The sequence below is a fragment of the Chinchilla lanigera genome, unplaced genomic scaffold (genome assembly GCF_000276665.1).
Source record: "Chinchilla lanigera isolate Chin_1 unplaced genomic scaffold, ChiLan1.0 scaffold00057, whole genome shotgun sequence".
Classification (NCBI taxonomy): Eukaryota; Metazoa; Chordata; class Mammalia; order Rodentia; family Chinchillidae; genus Chinchilla; species Chinchilla lanigera.
The window spans coordinates 556,340-574,784 of record NW_004955458.1 but is presented as its reverse complement, the minus strand read 5'-3'; the positions used below and the strand labels follow the sequence as shown (position 1 = coordinate 574,784).

Genomic DNA, 18,445 nt, shown 5'->3' with positions numbered 1-18,445 from the left:
AACAGGGGCTGGGGATTTAGCTCAGCGGCAAAAGCACCTGCCTGGCAAGCGCAAGGTCGTGAGTTCGGTTCCCGGTACCGGAGAAAAACCAAAAAAAAAAAGAAAAAAAGTAATTGTAACAGGCTGGGCGTGGTGGCGCATGCCTGTAATCCCATCACTGGGGAGGCTGAGGCAGAAGGATTGTTCCAAGTTCAAGACCAGCCTGGGTTACAAAATGAGCTCAAGGCCAGCCTGAACTGTATAGCGAGACCCTGTCTCCACAAAAAAGTAATTATGAGAACGATACACAGTATAAAGTGCTTGTCCTATAGTTGCCACTCATTGAGTACGAGTGCCCTTACTTGTAATATGTTTATTGAACAAATGAGTGAATGAATGAATGAAACTTGTCTCTCAGGGGGACTGGGAGAATCAGAATACTATCTGATTCACAGCTTCCTCTCCTTATCAGGCGTGATGTGGGCCTCTTTGGGGTGCTGAATGAAATTGCAAACTCAGAGGAAGAGGGTAAGTGTTCTTCCCTCCAGCCTGCCCTAGCTTTATGCTTGGTCTTTCCTCTCCATATTTTTGTGAACTCATCCCAATATCGATTAGTTCAGCCTCTTACCCTTTAGCCCTATTTTTTCCTGTTGTCCTCTCATCTCCTTTTGCCTCCCCGAATACCCAGAGTAGCTGTATATTCTTAGGTAGGTGCTGGGCAAAAGGATCTGGAGGGTGCTTGTCCTTACCTAAGAGGTTCCCAGTGAGAAACCTGTGAGTGAATTACTCAGAGCTGTTTCCTCAACTCCACAGTGTTTGCGTGGGTGAAGACAGCGTCCAGCTGGGCCCTGGCACTTTGTCGGTGGGCCTCCTCCCTCCATGGGTCCCTCTTCCCCCACCTGTCAGTAAGTGTGGCTTTTTCCTGCCCTCCCTGGGGGTGTTTACCCCATCCCCACACCCTTCCTGTCCTTTCCAGTCAGCTTGGGTGGGATGACTGTGGAGGGATGGTCTCCCTTTGTCCCCATGTCTCCTCTCTCTTGTCTTACAGCTCCGGAGTGAGGATCTGATTGCTGAATTTGCTCAAGTCACAAACTGGTGAGTACACAAGCCCTGGGGCCTTGTGGGAGGGAAGTGCTGAAACTTGGAACTTTTGGAAGGAGAAGAAAGTCCAAGAAGAGCCTCCTTCCATGCCTTTCCTGACTGCTCATTACTTTTTCATTACTTTTTCACTCCTCCTACTCCCCCCCCTCAAAAAAAAAAAAAAGGAAAAAGGAATTGAAGAAGCAGGGCAAAGCCAGGTGTGGTTGTGCACTCATGTGATCCCAACTACTCAGGAGGCTGAGGCGGGAGGATCACAAGTTCAAGGCTTTCCCAGGCAATTTAGTTAGATCTCATCACTTAGAAAAAAAAGAAAGACAGGATGGAGTAGGGGTGTGACTTAGTGCTACAGTGCCCCTGGCTTTGATCCCTAGTATTGAAAAAAAAAAAAAAAACAAACAAAAAAACAAACAAAAAACCCTCAACTATGTCCTTATGTGAAAGGGAATCTGAGCTTCTGGCCTGGGTACGGGAGGAGCCGGTTCCGAGTCTGTACTCACTCCTGCCCAGGTCCAGCTGCTGCTTGAGGGTCTTTGCCTGGCACCCTCACACCAACAAGTTTGCAGTGGCCCTGCTGGATGACTCCATCCGAGTGTATAATGCCAACAGGTGTGTGGCTGTGGGGGGCTGGCCCTGACCTCTTGGTCCCCCCTCCCTCCCTCCCTTCCTTCCTTCCAGCCTTGGTCCTAAGGGAGTCCCAAGAGTGTCCTGCATGTCCAGAGCCAGGTCCCCATGGCTTCTTCCAGTACTGGGGTTAGGGGTTCTGCATAAATGCAGGTGTCTTCTTTCTAAACCTAACCTTTGTCCTGTCCTGTCCCTCAGTACCCATGGGACCCGGGGCCCTGGATGGGGTGGTTTTCTTCTGTGTGTTTTCCCTCCTTAAATGTGTCCCGGTCCCCTGAGGCTTAGTGTTCTGACTCAGTCGCCTGTTCCTTCACCTCAGCGCTATAGTCCCTTCTCTGAAGCATCGGCTACAGCGAAATGTGGCAGCTCTGGCCTGGAAGCCTCTCAGTGCCTCTGTCTTGGCTGTGGCCTGCCAGAGCTGTATTCTTATCTGGACCCTGGACCCTACCTCCTTGTCTACCCGGTGAGTCCTGGCAGCCTGTCTGGACTTGGCCTGAGGCTGTGGCTATGCCAGGGTGGTGGGTGGTGAGGGGAACATGTTTGTCCTCTGCACTTCTCAGGACTGTGGGAAGAGCAGATGAAGGTGAACAAGGGGTGCTGGGGTGTTCATAGTCTAAAGAAAAGAGCAGAACTAGGGGCATCTGGAATCATGGGAAGTCACGGGAAGGAAAGTGTGTTCCAGAGTGCTAGGGATACAGGTTTGTTTGTTTCTTTTGTTTTTTTGAGACAAGGCTTTGTTAAGTATTTCCAGCTGGTTTTGAACACAGGTTTAGAGGAAGGAGAAGGGAATAAATACCCATAAGAGTAGAAGCCATCAAAATTGGAGCTGGGTGTGGTGGTGTACTCCTGTAATCCCCAGCACTGTGGGAACCTGAGGCAGGAGGATCAGGTGTTCAAACCTACTCTGGGCAGTTGAGTGAGACCCTGTCTCAAAAAGGTGGTGGTAGCAGTGGAAGAGGGTGGGTATAGCTCAGAGTAAGGGCCCTGGGTTCAATCCCTGGTACTGTGAAATAATAAAAATTTAAAAAGGGTGAGGATGTAGCTCAGCATCCTAGCTCAGCGCTTGCAGAATTCATTCTACAGTACTTTGAAAATAACTAAATAAAGCTTATACCAATAAATGTTCTCCTTAAAAAGGAGACATTACAGTTGAAAACAAAAATAAGAACAGAGAAGTGGTCTAAACATGAGTATTTCCTCAAGATCAGCAGTTACCATATTAACACAGTGAACTGTGAAATACTAAAGATATTCCCAGTAAGATCAAAGTAAAAGAAAAGCCAGGTGTGATGGCACACACCTGTAATCCCAACAGTCTGGAAGGCTGAGGCAGGAGAATCATCAAGTTTGAGCCCACCTTGGGCAATTTAGTAACTTAGCAAAAACTTTTCTCATAATAAAAAGTAAGAAAGGGCTGGGGATGTAGCTCCATGTGAAGGCCCGGGTTCATTCCCAATACTACCAAAAGAAAAAAAATTGACTATATCCAGTACTAGCATGACTAAGGAAACTAGTACTGTTATGTTGGGTATTGTGGGACACTTGGTGAAACATATATTGTAGTACAACCTTTACAAACGATAACTCGTTGACCCGACCACCCATCTATCCATTCTTCCATCTATCTAATTTCTAGTACTGGGGTTTGAATTTAAGGCTTTTAGACTGAGTTGCACCCTCTTTTGAGACATTGTTTCCCTAAGTTGCACAGGCTGGGGTCAAACTTTCAGTCTTCTTACCTCAGCCTCAGAGTTCTGGGATTACAGGCATGTGCCACCACATCCAGCTTTTTTTCTTTTTTGTTAGTTATATATTTATTTTTGGTTTTCTTAAACAGGGTTTCACTATCTAGTGGAGGCTGGGTTTGAACTCACTATGTAGCCCATGCTGTCCTCAAACTCACAGCAATCTTTCTGCCTCCGCCTGAGTGCTGGGATTATAGGTGTGTGCCACCACCCTGGCAACATCTGGCTTTATTTTTTAAAAAGGTGTAATAATTTTTTACAGCATTGTTTATAGTAACAAAAAAATTACAGCTGAGTGTGGTGGCACATGCTTGTAATCTCAGCTATTTGGGAGGTGAGCTGGGAGGATCAAAAATTCAAGGGGTGGAGCCTGGGTATGGAGGCTAACGCAAGAGGAGCTCGAGGCCAGCCTGGAATACAGAGCAAGACCCTGTCTCAAAATCAAAAAATTCAAAGGGGTGGGGAGTAAAGCTTGGTGGTAGAGTCCTCCTGATCCCGCATATCCCCAAAATAAGTGAATAGGGGGCTGGGGATTTAGCTCAGCGGCACAGCGCCTGCCTGGTAAGCGCAAGATCGTGAGTTCGATTCCTGGTACTGGGGAAAAAACCAACCCCCCCCAAAAAAAACCCAAAATAAATAAATAAAAATAAAAAAGGGGTAGGGATGCAGCTCTTGCCTACATTTTGCCTAGCATGCACAAGGTGCCACAAAAAAGAAGTAAGATTTAAACATTGCAATCAACCCCAGAGCCCACTTGGAGAAGCACAGCCAAGCAGGGCTCATACGTCCAGGAGAGCCATTGAAAAGCGTGAGAGGAACTGACCCGAAGAGGCAGCTGTGACTGGTTGTGCAGTTGGAAAGCACCGTGCATCAGTGCCCAAGACCTCACTGGAACCGAAGGGCGGTGCTAGGTGGCGAGGGTGGCAGTACATCGGTGATCTGGGCTAAGTACTGGGCTGAAGCAGACACAGCAGTGCTCTCAGGTTGTCCTGGTTTAGGGTGTGTCCCCGCCCTGTGTCTTTGTGGAAAGCAGAAAACAACAGGGGAGCACAGAGGAAGGAGCTGCTGCGACAAGGAAAGGCAGAGGGTAGTCACGGAGCACAGGGTGTTCGGGGAGACAGACGTGGGAGTCTTGATCCTAGTGACACAGTGCAGGCTGCCTGGCCTGCTGCGGGAGGGCCGTGTTGTTAGGATGCAGCAGGTTTGCCAGTCAGGTGCCTGGAGGGCAGGCTTACTGCCTTTCCCCTGACGTCGGCATTGCGCATCCCCTGCTCCTCGCCGTAGCCCTCCTGGTGGTGATTTCCTTCCTTCCTTCCTTCCTTCCTTCCTTCCTTCCAGCCCTTTCCCCTTTGTCTCCCATAGTCATTATTCCTTCTCCCCTAACCTCAGTTCGTGCTCAGAGGAGCCACAGGGAGTAGGTTTTAGAAGCAAGGACGTGGAATCATAGGGCTTACTTCTTGATATCCATTTCTTTTTCTTTTTTGAGACAAGGTCTTGCTGTGTAGTTGAGGCTGGCTTTGAACTCATGATGATCCTCCTGCCTCGGCCTCCCAAGTGCTGGGGTTACAGGTGTGTGTAATTGTACCTGTCTCTCCTTGCCATCTCCTGACTCTACACCCTGTTACCCCTCTGCAGACCCTCTTCGGGCTGTGCTCAAGTGTTGTCTCAGCCCGGGCACACACCTGTCACCAGCCTGGCCTGGGCCCCCAGTGGGGGGCGGTTGCTGTCAGCCTCACCTGTGGATGCTGCTATTCTGGTGAGTGGTCCCTACCCCCTGGCCCTTTCAGCCACCCATCTTGAGGCAGGAGAGGTCCTCACGTGGTTCGGGAAAACACCACGAGGGAAGGAATGGGATCATTGTCCTTTCGTTCTTCAGCTTGTCCAGGAAAGGAGCCTCTCCATCCCGGCTTCTCAGATCTAAAACTGCCGTTGTCACTGTAAACGGAAACTCACGTCCCGTGTTTCACGGTCCCTTTCTCGCTTCTGCCCTTTCTGGCTCTTTGCACACTGAAGCAAGTACCCCACTGTGAGCTTACAGGGTACTTGTGCTTCTCTCTCCTGCCCCCTCACAGGTATGGGATATCTCAACAGAGATCTGTGTCCCCCTTCCGTGGTTTCGAGGAGGTGGGGTCACAAACCTGCTCTGGTCCCCAGACGGCAGCAAAGTCCTGGCCACGACCCCTTCAGCTGTCTTCCGGTGAGTGGGAGAAAGCTAGAGAGGGCAAGGACCTAGAGAAAGACACTTAGCTTCTGGAACCTCACTGTGGACTGCCGCAGGGAGGGTGGGCCAGGTTTTGGAGCTGGAGGCCCTAATCCCTTTGTCACCCGTGTCTCAGAGTCTGGGAGGCCCAGATGTGGACCTGTGAGAGATGGCCGACTCTCTCCGGGCGCTGTCAGGTGAGGGGCTGTGATTCACAGAAGCTGGGAAGAGGGGATTCCGGTGGGCCCGATCCACCAAGCCCGGCTCCCCACCTCATCTGCTGCCGGTGACCTCTCTTCCCTGACCCTAGACTGGCTGCTGGAGCCCAGATGGGAACCGACTGCTGTTCACTGTTTTGGGGGAACCACTGATTTACTCCCTGTCATTCCCAGAACGATGTGGTGAGTTAAAGCATCACTTCTGACAGCAGAATTGTCTGGGGTGGTCAGAGGGAGGCAGCAGCCTGTAGAACACCATTCCGAGGAGCCTTCAGACACGCTGATGCCTGTGGTGAGCTGGCGGGGACCGGTGGGAGGGCTGTTTCCTGCCCTGAGAACCTCTGCCTCACCCACAGGTGAGGGGAAGGGGTGTGTTGGAGGCGCGAAGTCGGCAACAATTGTGGCAGATCTTTCTGAGACGATAATACAGACACCAGATAGTGAGGAGAGGTGAGCTGTGTGGGAGGGGAGGAGGGGAGAAGGGGTCACACTGAGCCCTCCTAATCTTCTGTGCTGGCTTGTAGGCTTGGGGGAGAGGCCCACTCCATGGTCTGGGACCCAAGTGGGGAGCGTCTGGCTGTACTCATGAAAGGTACGTGTCAAGGAGGAAGGGCTTTGCTCAGGCCACAGCTGTCTGCCCAGAAATCATGGCTGTCCCTGCTGCAGCCTGGAGTCTGACTCCGCCCCGCCCTGACTCTCCAGATTTCCCGTTATTCGTGGAGGTTTTCTATGGGATGCTGGGAACTGAACCTAGGACCTCACACATGCATCAAGTGTTCTACCACTGAGCTACTCTCCCAGCCCAACCAATTTCTTCTTACAGAAAACCCACAGGTCCAGGATGGGAAATCAGTCATTCTCCTTTTCCGTACTAGAAACAGCCCTGTGTTTGAGCTGCTTCCCTGGTAAGTGCTGGGTGGGCAGTCTGCCACCTTCCCACACCACACACATACCCCACTCCTGACGCCTCCAGTTGCCTTTCACCTGTCCTTCCGCTTCCCCTAGTGGGATTATCCAGGGGGAGCCAGGAGCCCAGGCCCAGCTCATCTCTTTCCATCCTTCCTTCAACAAAGGGGCCCTGCTCAGCGTGGTAAGCCAAGCTTCCGGGGTTGGCAGAGTGGAGAAATTCAGGCCCTCAGCTGCTGTGGGCCTCTGCCCTGATACCTTTCTCGTCTTCTTTGCAGTGCTGGTCTACAGGCCGAATTGCTCACATCCCCCTGTACTTCGTCAATGCCCAGTTTCCACGTTTTAGCCCAGTTCTTGGCCGGGCCCAAGAGCCCCCTGCTGGAGGTGTAGGTGGCATGCCTGATCTGCCGCTCTTTACTGAGACATCCTCAGCCTCTGCCCCTTGGGATCCTCTCCCGGGGCGATCGCCTGCTCAGCCCCGCTCCCCTCACATCTAGTAATTAAAAAATTGTTTTCCACTCAGTTAAATTTTTTGGACAGCTGCATTGGGGTATAGTTTCGAGGGAGGCAAGGCATGGATTTTAGGACAAGATTCTTTTTTTTTTGAGAGAGGATCTCACTCTGTAGTTCAGGCTGGCCTTGACCTTGCCATGATCCTCCTGCTTCAGCCTCTTGAGTCCTGGGATTACAGGTGTGCACCACTACACCTGGCTCACCACTGTTTCTTTTTGGTCTTGTGAATTTGGTCAGTATATGTAATCCTAATGGTTTTTAAATGAGTCAGGAAGCAAAGCTGAGAAGAGAGTGGTGAGGAAAATACCTAGCACAGGGGTCTCGTAATAGATGTTCCATTTTTGCCTAATGGGAGTAAGTTCCCAGGATGGTGTAAGGCAGTAACAGGTCAGAGACTGGTTACAAGAGATGGAGAAAATTTTACTGGACTAGAGATTTTGTGGCAGGAACTGAGCGCTGGGCCAAGGTGGCACGGGCCATATTCAGTGCCCCTTCTCGAGTGCGGTGCCCACCAATGAAGCCACTGGCATGGACAAAGATGCATCCAGGGATCCCACTGACCTGGTCCAGGGCCTCATCCCGAAGACCCCGCCATGGCTCTGGCAGGGGCAGCCTACAAGTGAGCAGAAAGAGGGAACTGAGATGCCCAGAGCAGAGGTCAAGGTTGGCAGCCTCTTCATACTGGGCTGAAGCAGGCCTGAGTGTACAGGTTGGTACCCTGGGCCTTACCGGCTCTGGAAGGAGTGGAGCTCCTTGGGTACACACTGGACCCGCCACTGCCCAGCTTGGTCAGTGTAGATAACAAAGGCAATGGTCCCGGGTGGGGACAGCCCAGACTCCAGGTGGTAGAGATGCTCCTTCCATGGGCACCCACCTTTTGCCAGTTCCACTATCTCGCCACTTGGGTCCACCTGAAAGGGAAGTAGGGCATGGCTGTGTTTAGGGGAAAAGTGGGATCCCCCACTCACCACCCGCCCACCAGCCATCAGGTCTATACCTGGAAGCGCTGGGCTAGGGCCTCCTCCACCAAGGCTCGGGCTGGCAGCCAGCTGTGCTGGTAGAAGTCTAGTCTCTGCAGAAACTCCTCTTGCACCAGATCCATTGCACGCCTGAACCCTGCCTGGGGATGGTGGGACTCAGAACCACAGCTCTGGCCCAAACTTTACTCCGTCAGGGCTTAGTCGAAACCAATGTTCCCGCTTCCTTCTCTAGGTTCTAGGTTCTTACGTGTCTCAAGATGTCTTTCCTAGGGTTCCTCCTTACCTCGGTGTCCTGGTTGGGCTGGTTCCAGGTGGGATTAAGTCGAGCAACCCGGGCACTCAGATTAGTGGTCAGGGCGTAACGAGGCTCCCCTTCCCACTGGGAAATCCCGTTGTCCACTGCGTCCACTTCCTCCATGAAGTTCTCATACATCTAACACAGGAGCAGAGAAAATGCTGTTGAGGACACCGACCATTTGTGTGGTTATCTAGGTTTATTTTTGGAGGGCCAGGGATATAGCTCAGTGGCACAAAGGCCTGCCTAGGTTTATTTTTGAGGGTGCTGGGGATTGAACCTAAGGCCTTAAACATGCTGAGCACATGTTCTACCACTGAACTACACCCCAAGCCCTTTGTCTAGGTTTCACTTAATCCTCATAGTAGCCCCATGAGGACCTATCTGACCATCTACTGGATGAATCGAGGGAGACGTGGGATGTTTAGTGACTTGCTTAAGATCTAAGAGCTAATAGTGCTGAGACTGGACTTCAGATTGCTTGCCTTCAGGGCTCATTCCACTGCACAAAGGTCAAGCCAAGGCCAGCATGTGTATGGGGGAGTGCTGTTGGCTGAAAAGGAGGACCCCACTTCCCAGAGGCCCTCACTAGAGTGGATCCCTGTGGCCAAGGGTGGGTGGATCTCTAGGTGGGCTGAGTACGCCATTCAGTGACACGGTTAATGAGGTGTAGGTGGGTCTGGCCATATACACAAGTTATACAGGGTAGATACCAAGAGCTCTGGGATGTGGGGGTTTGGGTTCTAGGGAAGCCTGCAGTAGGCCATGTGACACTGGTAGCTGTGGCATCTCATAAATTCCTTGGAAGTTTGGGGCAGATACAATAAGGAATATTTTGTGGAAAACTACCCTACAAAAAAGGCCTTCACATCAGTTATACCTGTGTATGCTCAGGGAGAGATGGAAAAGCACTGCCCAGTCAGTACCTCTTAGATTAGACCCAAACCTGAGGCTTACTTAACATTGGTTTACTTTAGTTAGCTGCTTAGAAAATCTTCAGCAGCAGAAGTGCAAACTGACCAGACAGTCTCAAATCTTGGTATCCTCAGAACTCTAGTGTAACCTTAGGAGTGATGAATGCCGTGTCGTAGGGCCAGACGCTGGCAAGCCACACCTGAACACGGAACCCAACAGCCTACCTGCAGAACAGCTGACTGAATCTGAGTCTGTTGTGTTTTTTTTTTGGTTTTTGTTTCTCATTTTTCTTCCAGTACCGGGAATCAAACTCACAACCTTGCACTTGCCAGGCAGGCACTTTGCCACTGAGCTAAATCCCCAGCCCTGAATCTGAGTCTGACTTGTGAACCTCAGAAGGTCACGTAGGTGCCCTCAAGTATTACTGGCCTGACACTGCAGGGCCACCAGCTCTGTTCTTTCCGCAATAGGAAGCTGCTTGCAGAGGACGCTGTTAGAACATCATGTTTCATAACCTGTCCCTTCCCAACTGTGCTTCCCCACTCCTGTGTCTTATTGGTACCTATGATCTATTCTCTTCACCCTTTAAGGCAGCAAGAACCTCTGAGCCTAGTACTGCCAAGTATAAGCACTCCTGTTACCAGAAAGGTACTAAATAACTGCTTTTAATGTGTGTTAAGACTATAAAGTGCAAGCCAGCGATATAGCTCAGTGGCATAGGTGCCTGCTTGGCAAGCGCAGGGTCCTGAGTTCAGTTCCTACGAAGTGCTTTATGGTTTTCCAAACCCTTTCCCAGAAAGGTGCAGTGAGTGACACATGCGGACAGTCCCAGCACCTGAGAGGCTGATGTGGGAGGTTCACTTAAGCTGGAAGCCTGAGCTCAGCCTAGGGAAGAGAGCAAGACAATAACAAAACCAAACCAGACTGAGAGCTCGTTCCCATATATTATATAATCCACTGCTCATACCCGCCCAGATGTAGGTGGGAAGAGATCACCATCTCCTTGGCAGAGGAGCCTGATAGGGAAGAGACTGTTGGGCCCTCTATGGCCCAGGAACCCTGACCTGAGGCCCCATCCAGAGCTGCTTGGGTGCCACCCCCAGCTGGCCTCCTGGAGATGGATGTGTGTGTGTGTCTGTCCTCAGGTCCCCACCTTGTCAAAGAGGGTTCCCACCACGCTGTCCTCTTCGCTAGTGCCCAGCAACTGGGCCAGCAGCTTGTGGCCAAAGTGCAGGTAGATGAGTCCTGCACTGCTCAGCTTGGTCTGCCACGGCTTCCCAGGGGACAGGGAACTCATGGTCTCTGTGAAAGACCTGAGGAGCACAGGGAGGCAGGACTGAGGTGAAGGAGCAGACCCAGGTAATCCAGAGTGTGCGCGCAGACATGGGTGGGGCAGGGGATAAGGAAGACTGCCAGAGCTGGGACCGGAAAGGCTTTGTTTTCTTCTCAGGGGTCAACATAGACTGTGACTTGGTGTCTCCATTCATCCATTCAGCTAACAATAGTTAAAGTTCAGTGGCTGGTTATGTATGTTCAGTTTTATGTTCAGACACTAAGGAGAAGAAAAACAGACCCTATCTCTGCCCTTCTAATTCATCTGCTAGAGGCAGACAACCAACCAACCCAGCAAGTACAGTCCCCCTTTAGCAGATAGCAGTGTCTAGGGATGGGGTTTTTACTATGGACAACCTCCTATACACTTAAACCATTTCTCAATTACTTGTAACACAGAGCTGAGGATATAGTTCAGTGGCACAAACACCTGCCTGGTAAGCACAAGGTCCTGAGTTTGATTCCCAGGACCAAAAACAAACAAACAAGCGAATCTCAATTACTTATAATACTTAAACCAATGTAAATGGTATGTAAACAGTTGCCACACTACATCCTATTTAGGGAATAATGACAAAAACATCTATGTATTCAATACAGGGTCAGTTTTTAAAAAGAACTTTTTTTTTTGTCTTTTTGAGACAGGGTCTCACTATGCAGTTCAGGCTGGCCTTGAGCTCACTTTGTAGCCCAGGCTGGCCTCAAACTTGCAACGATCCTCCTGCCTCAGCCTCCCGAGTGCGTGCACCACTCTGCCCGGCTAACAAACTTTCTAATGCATGGTTGTTTGAGTCCATGGAGGTGGGACCCATAGATACCATACTCTGGCTAGATTCTAGCAAGAAAAAGAGGGAATGAAGAAAGGGTTGAACAGAAAGCCTCAGGTCAGTCAGTCCAGAAAGATGAATTCATTCATGGAACTGTAAGAAAGGCAGCTTCTGGGGCTGGGGGTATAGCTTAGTGGTAAAGTGCTTATCTAGCATGCTCGAGGCCCTGGGTCTGATTACCAGAGGTCTAAGTGGCAAAAGATAAAGCTGGGAAGGGAAGGAAGAGGCCAGCCTATGGGAAGCTTTGTATGCCGTGTCCTTGAGTCTGGGCTCCGTCTGTAGGTAGTGGAGAATCTTGAGTGCACAGTAGAAAGAACAGCACTAGCCAACCTGGGCAACAGAAGAAAGGAGTTTGCCTGCAGTGGTCCAGGTGAGTAAGGCAGGAATTTGAATAGCAGTGGGATAGACTGGGGAAAAGTCAGGACACCTCAGGGAAGTAGACATTACAGCGGGGATGCTAACTAGGAAAGGGTTAGGGATAGGATCCAGGGTTGTCTGTCTGTTAGCTTATATTCTCCCTCTGAGCGACACCTCAGCCCCCTTCAGCTGTGACTTCCAAATACCAGTCCACCTCAGATCACTTAAGGAGTTCAATTTTAGTTTTATGACTTTATTAAATACTGGATAAATAAAAAATCATACTCATACAAAAAGTATATTCACAAGGTATAAAGACAAATGATAAAAACAATCCCTTAGGTAAAGTTGCAAAAGAAACGAAATGAATATACTGTTGATGAAAAGAGATCTGTGCGAAACTATACATAAAAACAAGTATGGGGCCAGGGATATCGCTCAGCGGCACAGTGCCTGCTTGGCAGGCAAGCCCAAGCTTGTGAATTTGATTCCTGGTACCCCTCCCCCCCGCCGCAAAAGCATAGTTTTATGTTTTCTGGTTTGTTTGTTTTTGGTGGGGGGGGCTTGTTATGTAGTAGCTCAGGCTGGCCTGGAACTTCCAGTAGTCTTGCTTTAGCCTCCTAAGTGCTGGATTACAAGCAAGCACCACATGCACTACTAAAAATTTAGGACATTAGTTGGGTATGGTGGTGCATGCTTATGATCCCAGCACTCATGAGGCTGACAGCAGGAGGACTGCTGTAAGTTCAGAGGCTAGCCTGGACTACACAGCAAGACCCTGTCTCAAAAAACAAACAAACATGCAGATGCCTGTAATCCCAGCATCACTTGGGAAGCTGAGGCACAAGGACTGCTGTGAGTTCAAGGCCAGCCTGGGCTACATAAGCGAGTTCAAGGCCAGTCTGCATTATATAGTGAGACCCTGTCTCGGAACAAAAGCAAACAAAAAAATTAGAATATTGCTTTATTCTGGGAAAAATGGGATAGGCAAGAAGCACATAGGAATAGGAATTAAAGGTAATGATGGTATTCTAGCTCTTGGGCAGAGAGACTTGTTCATGGATATTTATCTCATGTTTGATATTCGGAAAAATTATATTGTTTTATGTATCAAGTACTTTCTAAATGGCTGTAAACAAAGCCACTTGAAAAAAGGAATTGGTCATTAACACCAAGTACCACAGGGGCTGGGGATTCTGCTCAGCAGCACAGTACCTGCCTGGCAAGCGCAAGGTCGTGAGTTCAGTTCCCGTACCGGAAACAAACAAACAAATACCAAGTACCACAAAAGGTCAGCTCATGTAAGACCCTGTTTGCTGGCCCCCTGGTTTGGTCCTGAGGTCATTAGTACCCTTTCATCAGGCAGTGCCAATGAAGAGACTGGGAGAGAGTGTGCTACAGGGGAACAGGCAGGAAGAAAAAGGTGGAGCCAGGGACAGTTATTTTTATTTTTTGAGACAGGGTCTCACTATGTAGCCCAGTCTGGCCTTAAACGCATGGCACTCCTCCTGCCTCAGCCTCCTCAGGGCTGGACTCACAGGCCCACCACACCCAACTTAAGCCATTTTTTTGAGGAGTAGGTGACAAGCGAGGGTGAGAGATTAGGGATTCTTTCCAACATAATTTACAGAAGTAGAGGTAGTGTTGGGTGTGGTGGCGCATGCCGTGAAGGCCCTCAGTTCAGTCCCTGGCACAGGATGAAACAAAAAATGAAAACACCTGAACTGTCCTCAGCTGACACAATTATGCCAGCGATCTAAGATGGGGCTGCGAAGATAAATGAATGAGTGAATCCAAGATGGGTTATTAGTTGGGGTGATGACAGTTGGTGGAGGAAACCCTGACTTAAGCCGTGGAAGGCAGAGGAGGAGGTGAGTCGGGAGGGACCTGGGGGACCAACCGGAAGCCAAGGGAGGTCCGAGGCCGGAAGAAGACCCTGAAGAGCGGACAGCGGACGAAAGGCTGCAGTTGCAGTGGGCCTCAAGAATCTGATTTCCTTTGCTGTTTGCTTCGCTGACTAGGACCCCGACATCTGAAGGCTGAACTGGAGCACAGAACAAAGTTAAAGTCGAAGAACTGGGATGGAGAACTCACCTCTGGTGATGGTCATATCGGTGTCTCCGAGGGTCGTACTCGCCCCCCACGTCCACTACGATGTCGCACGAGGCCAGTTTTTCCGGGTCCCGAGTCCGCACGATCTCGGCATCCTGCAAAGTACACGGGGTAAAGGAGCTGCTAGGCCGGGGTCGCACGGGTACAGGGTTAATGTCGGGTTTCCAGCGAACCTGGCGCGGCGCCGAGGCTGCCGGAGCTACCACAGGGACCCAGCTGGGACGCAGGCTGTCCCAGGGTGGCAGTACCTGGTACTCCGGCAGGAGGCGAAGCAAGGCGCACGCCAGCGCCTCGTCGCAGTGGAAGGTGCCGTTGTGCGTCCCGATTCGGGGCGGTGCCATGAGGTTGCTACGGGGCCTTTTCGGAGGCTGGACGGACTCTGGGCTGAGCATGCAGTGCTGGGTTGCGAGCGGTGACCGAGGCAGTAGCAGCACCAGGAGACTGCGGAGGAAGCGCTGTCCCATGCGCACTACCCCTGTGCACCACCCCCACCCCCGACACACAAGCGCCGACCCGGAAGCGGAAGTACCCGCGCGTGCTTCAACTTCCGCTTTCCTATGGTTCCCGTGGCAACCAGCCACCAAGGGCGCAATTGCTTCAATCAGCTTTCCTCCAGTTTCTCGGTAGCTGGGGACTGGGGCCTCCAAGGACCAAGGGGTTGTCCCTGCCTATCTGGCTCTCAGCAGGGGCGCACCCTTTCCACACACCCACATCTCATCACAGTCCCTTGCTTAATGCAAGAAGAGACCCACATTCTGCCCAGCAGGCACATTTATTAGCATTAAACACAAAACCCTTCCCTTCGGGATACCAGGAGGCCACGGTCACAAAGTTCCAGACCCATATAGGGTCCCTCTGCCCCATTTCTTCTCTTTTTTTGGAGACAGGGTCTCGCCATACAGTTCGGGCTGGCCTCGAACTCACAGCGATCCTCCTGCCTTAGCCTCCCGAGTCCTGGGATTACAGGCGTGCGCCACCCTCTGCTTCATTTCTACAGCATACTCTCAGGCTTTGGCAGTGGCCTGAGCTGCCCCCAGGGCCGTGAGTTGCTGAATCTTCTGGCTCATCATTTCCATGACAGCTGTGGGGGAAAGGAAGAATTACACCCTGGTCAGGAGCTCGGGGAGAGGACCTAGAGTTAAGGAAAAGTGGCAGGTGGATAACCAATTCTGATTGTTGATTAAACGTTTTTAAAAAGTGACTCACTGGGGGGATACACACTAACACATTTAGAGTCTACAATGTATCCAGTCAATGTGCTAGCCACTGAGAAACAAAAATGTATCATATTAAATCAGTCAGAGATAAAAAATAGTAATGTGGAGATGTCTGTGGGCTGGGCTTGCAGCTCAATAATACAGCACCTGCCTAATAGTCGTAGGAACCTGGGTTCCACCCCCACACTCACCCCCAATTTTTTTTTCCCCTTTAAATAGTCTTCCATCTTGTCTAATAATCACCAGGTGGATTTTTTTTTGGCAGGGGGAGTATTGGGGCTGAACTCAGGAACTCAGGACCTCATATACAGTGGACAAGTGCTTGATCACAGAGCAGTATACCTAGTCTTTATTTATCTACTCATTTAATTTTTTATTTTTATTAAAACTTTGAGACAGGATCTCACTAGGTGCCCCAGGCTTCCCTTGAACTTGTGATCTTCCTGTCTCAGTCTCACAAATTGTTGGGATTATAGGTGTGCACCACTATGCCTGATATCTAATGACCTCTTTTATTTTATTTTTTAAATTTTTTTGTCTTTTTGAGACAGGGTCTCACTATGCGGTTCAGGCTGGCCTTGAGCTCACTTTGTAGCCCAACCTAATGACCTTTAAAAAAAAAACACTAACCCCAGGGACCACTCCACCTATCCCTACTTCCAAGCTGACTCAGTAAGTCTGGATCTTTCTTTTTAACTTCCTGAAGGATTCCAATGTGCAACCAGGGTTGTAATGTAATCTAGGACTTATTTAGTTAAGATTATGTTTCCTTCCTGTGTTTATGTGTATCTCATGCCCCATCCTATCCTTGTTAAATAAACAGAAGCTTCACAAAACACAGCCCTGACTTCCTTCCTCCAAAGTTTCTGAAACACTTAACCTAGGAATCTACGAATCATGGGTACGTAACGCAGACTCTAGGGAATAAGATACCAAGATACCAAAGAAAAACACACGGTTTTAACAAGTTCACAACGGGGATGTAATTCGTGTCTCACAGATGGTTCGTGTGTGACTATCCCAAGAGGCAGCTTGTACCACTGGTGGTAGAAGCAGGACAGTCATATGCCCCCATGACTGGTGGCTCAAGCCGACAGGAACACGTTAATCCAGCAAAGGGGCCGACCTCAAGGTTTCAGTGACAACCTATGCTCTTTACAGTACAGGTAGAAAGGATCAAGAGGTGCTGGGCAGAGCTCACCTTGTTTCATGGCATGCTTCTCCTGGAGGGCTGGCTGGATTTTCTCCATCTGCTTGGTGAGGAAGTCTATCTTCCTCTTGAAGAAGTCCTTGGCATCCTCGGCTGTCTGCAAGACCAGAAGTGAATGAAGAGGTAGAAGGAGAGCTGTCCTAGCCTGCAGATTGCCCTTAAGCTTCCTTTCCCTACTCAGAGAGACAGCCACACGCTTTCTTCCACTCACCTTCTCCACATAGTAGCCAGTTCCCACATCGATGAGCACGTGTTCCACATCATGGAGCTTCCCAGGGACATACATCTGAGAAGCAAGGATTAAGGGAAAAACTAGCCCAGCACGAGCCATGAATCCCTGTCAGACAGTCTGACAGCCCTAAAGGACCCTCCCTTTCTCAAAGGCACAAGATATGAGGATTAAATAATCCAGAGGCCTTAAAACCATAACTCCAAATGGTGAAAGACAGAGAAGTGGGGCTGGGGATTTAGCTCAGCGGCAAAGCGCCTGCCTGGCAAGTGCAAGGTCATGAGTTCGGTTCCCGGTACCAGAGAAAAACCAAAAAAAAAAAAAAAAAAGACAGAGAAGTTGGTTCCTTATGCAGAACACGATACATGCTGGAGCACCCTTGTCATGATCCCATCTCTTATGTTCAAGCAGTTCTTGTAATTAGCCCCATCCAAAAAGACTAGATACAATGTTTACTTACTGCTCTGGAACAGTGTAGGTGAAAAACCAGCCCATCTCTCCTCAGCCATGAAGTAGTAATTCTTGAAAGGTTTAATGTTTACTTAACCATTCTCCACTACACTGCCACTTCGGTTGCTCTTTAGCTTCTCACTTTTGTTTTGTTTTTGAGGTATTAGAGATTGAACCCATGGCTTTGCACAAAGCTATATCCCCAAGCCCTTTTTAAATTTTGAGACAGAATCTTGCTAAATTGTCCAGGTGGGACTTGAACTTGAGATCCTCCTGCCTCAGCCTCCCAAAGTGCTGGGATTACAAGCATGTGCCACCATGCCTGGCTGGCCTCTCAGTTTTTTGTTTGTTTGTTTTGTCTTTTTGAGGCAAGGTCTTGCTAAGCAGTTCAGGCTGGCCTTTGTAGCCCAGGCTGGTCTTGAACTTGCAACAATCCTCTTGCCTCAGCCTCCTGAGTGCTGGGATTACAGGCGTGCGCCACTACACCCAGCCTTGAAATTGAAGATTAATAAATACAGTCAACTTCTCCGTTTGTATACCTTCTATTCTCCTATTGCTTGTCTTCTAAGGTACTAGCACAAGTGTAAGTCCCCAGGTTCATCTCCAGTCTAGACGAATATCCTCAAACAGCAAAGGGAAACATCACACTTCAACTCTTCACACTTTGGTATTCACGAGGTATAGAGAGCGATGAAGTGTGTGTAAGAGTTCTCGAAATCAAGGGGAGGGGCTCTAGAATAATCAGAGTAAAGGGTGAGGGAGAAAGCGGGGTAGCGGTTCCTGCGGAAAGGATACAGAACTCGTCAATGGGACGAGCAATTCTTTCCCTGTGAAAGCAATTAACGTAAACACCCGGGGAAGGGTGGCCGCTCCCACGCGAAGACATTACAGGGAGCTCCACCAGGGCACAGCGCCCCCAGTGCGACGGGAGCGCAAACAGGCGGCAGGAGCAGGGGAAGGGCCTGCACATTTCACCTCTCCATAGGCAACATGCAAAGGCTGATGGAGCGGCGCTCGATACGTATGGGATCGCTGTCTTGGGGAAGACCGGGTTAGGAGTGGGACGGGAGAAGCCGGCTCGCTACTCCGCCCCAGGCTGCCTTCACCCCCTGCCCCTACCCTCGTTGCTCTTGTTCAGCACGTTCAGACAGTCCTTGGCTTCCACGTACTTGGTCTGTACCACCTTGAGCTGCGCGATGGACGTGGACAAGAACTCCACTTCCTACGGAGGCCGGGCG

The 18,445-nt window shown here is 50.1% G+C and overlaps 3 protein-coding genes across 3 annotated transcripts in view; 1 reads left to right on the top strand and 2 right to left on the bottom strand.

Annotated features, from left to right (window-relative positions):
• Positions 1-7,298, top strand: part of Aaas (achalasia, adrenocortical insufficiency, alacrimia) — a 9,742-nt gene extending 2,444 nt beyond the window's left edge. The window contains exons 3-16 of the mRNA XM_005397171.2: positions 452-507; positions 793-884; positions 1,028-1,074; positions 1,588-1,686; positions 2,021-2,164; positions 5,082-5,202; positions 5,519-5,643; positions 5,783-5,843; positions 5,957-6,047; positions 6,221-6,314; positions 6,389-6,456; positions 6,688-6,769; positions 6,870-6,954; positions 7,049-7,298. Of these exons, the coding sequence (XP_005397228.1) occupies positions 452-507; positions 793-884; positions 1,028-1,074; positions 1,588-1,686; positions 2,021-2,164; positions 5,082-5,202; positions 5,519-5,643; positions 5,783-5,843; positions 5,957-6,047; positions 6,221-6,314; positions 6,389-6,456; positions 6,688-6,769; positions 6,870-6,954; positions 7,049-7,267 (1,384 nt within the window). The 3' untranslated portion in view covers positions 7,268-7,298. The remainder of the gene's footprint in view (positions 1-451; positions 508-792; positions 885-1,027; positions 1,075-1,587; positions 1,687-2,020; positions 2,165-5,081; positions 5,203-5,518; positions 5,644-5,782; positions 5,844-5,956; positions 6,048-6,220; positions 6,315-6,388; positions 6,457-6,687; positions 6,770-6,869; positions 6,955-7,048) is intronic.
• Positions 7,299-7,682: 384 nt separating this feature from the next.
• LOC102018804 (chromosome unknown open reading frame, human C12orf10) lies at positions 7,683-14,752 on the bottom strand. Its single transcript, XM_005397170.2, has 7 exons — positions 14,350-14,752; positions 14,084-14,196; positions 10,627-10,786; positions 8,547-8,696; positions 8,281-8,403; positions 8,013-8,194; positions 7,683-7,896 (listed from the first exon to the last, which is right to left on the bottom strand). The coding sequence occupies exons 1-7, from the start codon at positions 14,563-14,565 to the stop codon at positions 7,704-7,706; spliced, it is 1,137 nt and encodes a 378-aa protein (XP_005397227.1). The 5' UTR covers positions 14,566-14,752; the 3' UTR covers positions 7,683-7,703.
• A 105-nt stretch (positions 14,753-14,857) lies between these two features.
• Positions 14,858-18,445, bottom strand: part of Pfdn5 (prefoldin subunit 5) — a 3,957-nt gene continuing 369 nt past the window's right edge. The window contains exons 2-6 of the mRNA XM_005397168.2: positions 18,327-18,429; positions 18,003-18,034; positions 16,740-16,814; positions 16,520-16,625; positions 14,858-15,182 (exon numbers count right to left, since the gene is read on the bottom strand). Coding sequence (XP_005397225.1) covers positions 15,106-15,182; positions 16,520-16,625; positions 16,740-16,814; positions 18,003-18,034; positions 18,327-18,429 — 393 coding nt within the window. The 3' untranslated portion in view covers positions 14,858-15,105. The remainder of the gene's footprint in view (positions 15,183-16,519; positions 16,626-16,739; positions 16,815-18,002; positions 18,035-18,326; positions 18,430-18,445) is intronic.

What these genes read in the sequence shown, in the direction of transcription:
- LOC102018804 (XM_005397170.2), bottom strand. Translation starts at nt 14,565, where the DNA reads ATGGGACAGCGCTTCCTCCGCAGTCTCCTGGTGCTGCTACTGCCTCGG. An exon ending in GCCTCCTGCCGGAGTACCAG is followed by an intron (nt 14,197 to 14,349) that starts GTACTGCCACCC and finishes TGTACTTTGCAG; the next exon opens with GATGCCGAGATCGTGCGGAC. An exon ending in TGGGAACCCTCTTTGACAAG is followed by an intron (nt 8,697 to 10,626) that starts GTGGGGACCTGA and finishes CTCCTGTGTTAG; the next exon opens with ATGTATGAGAACTTCATGGA.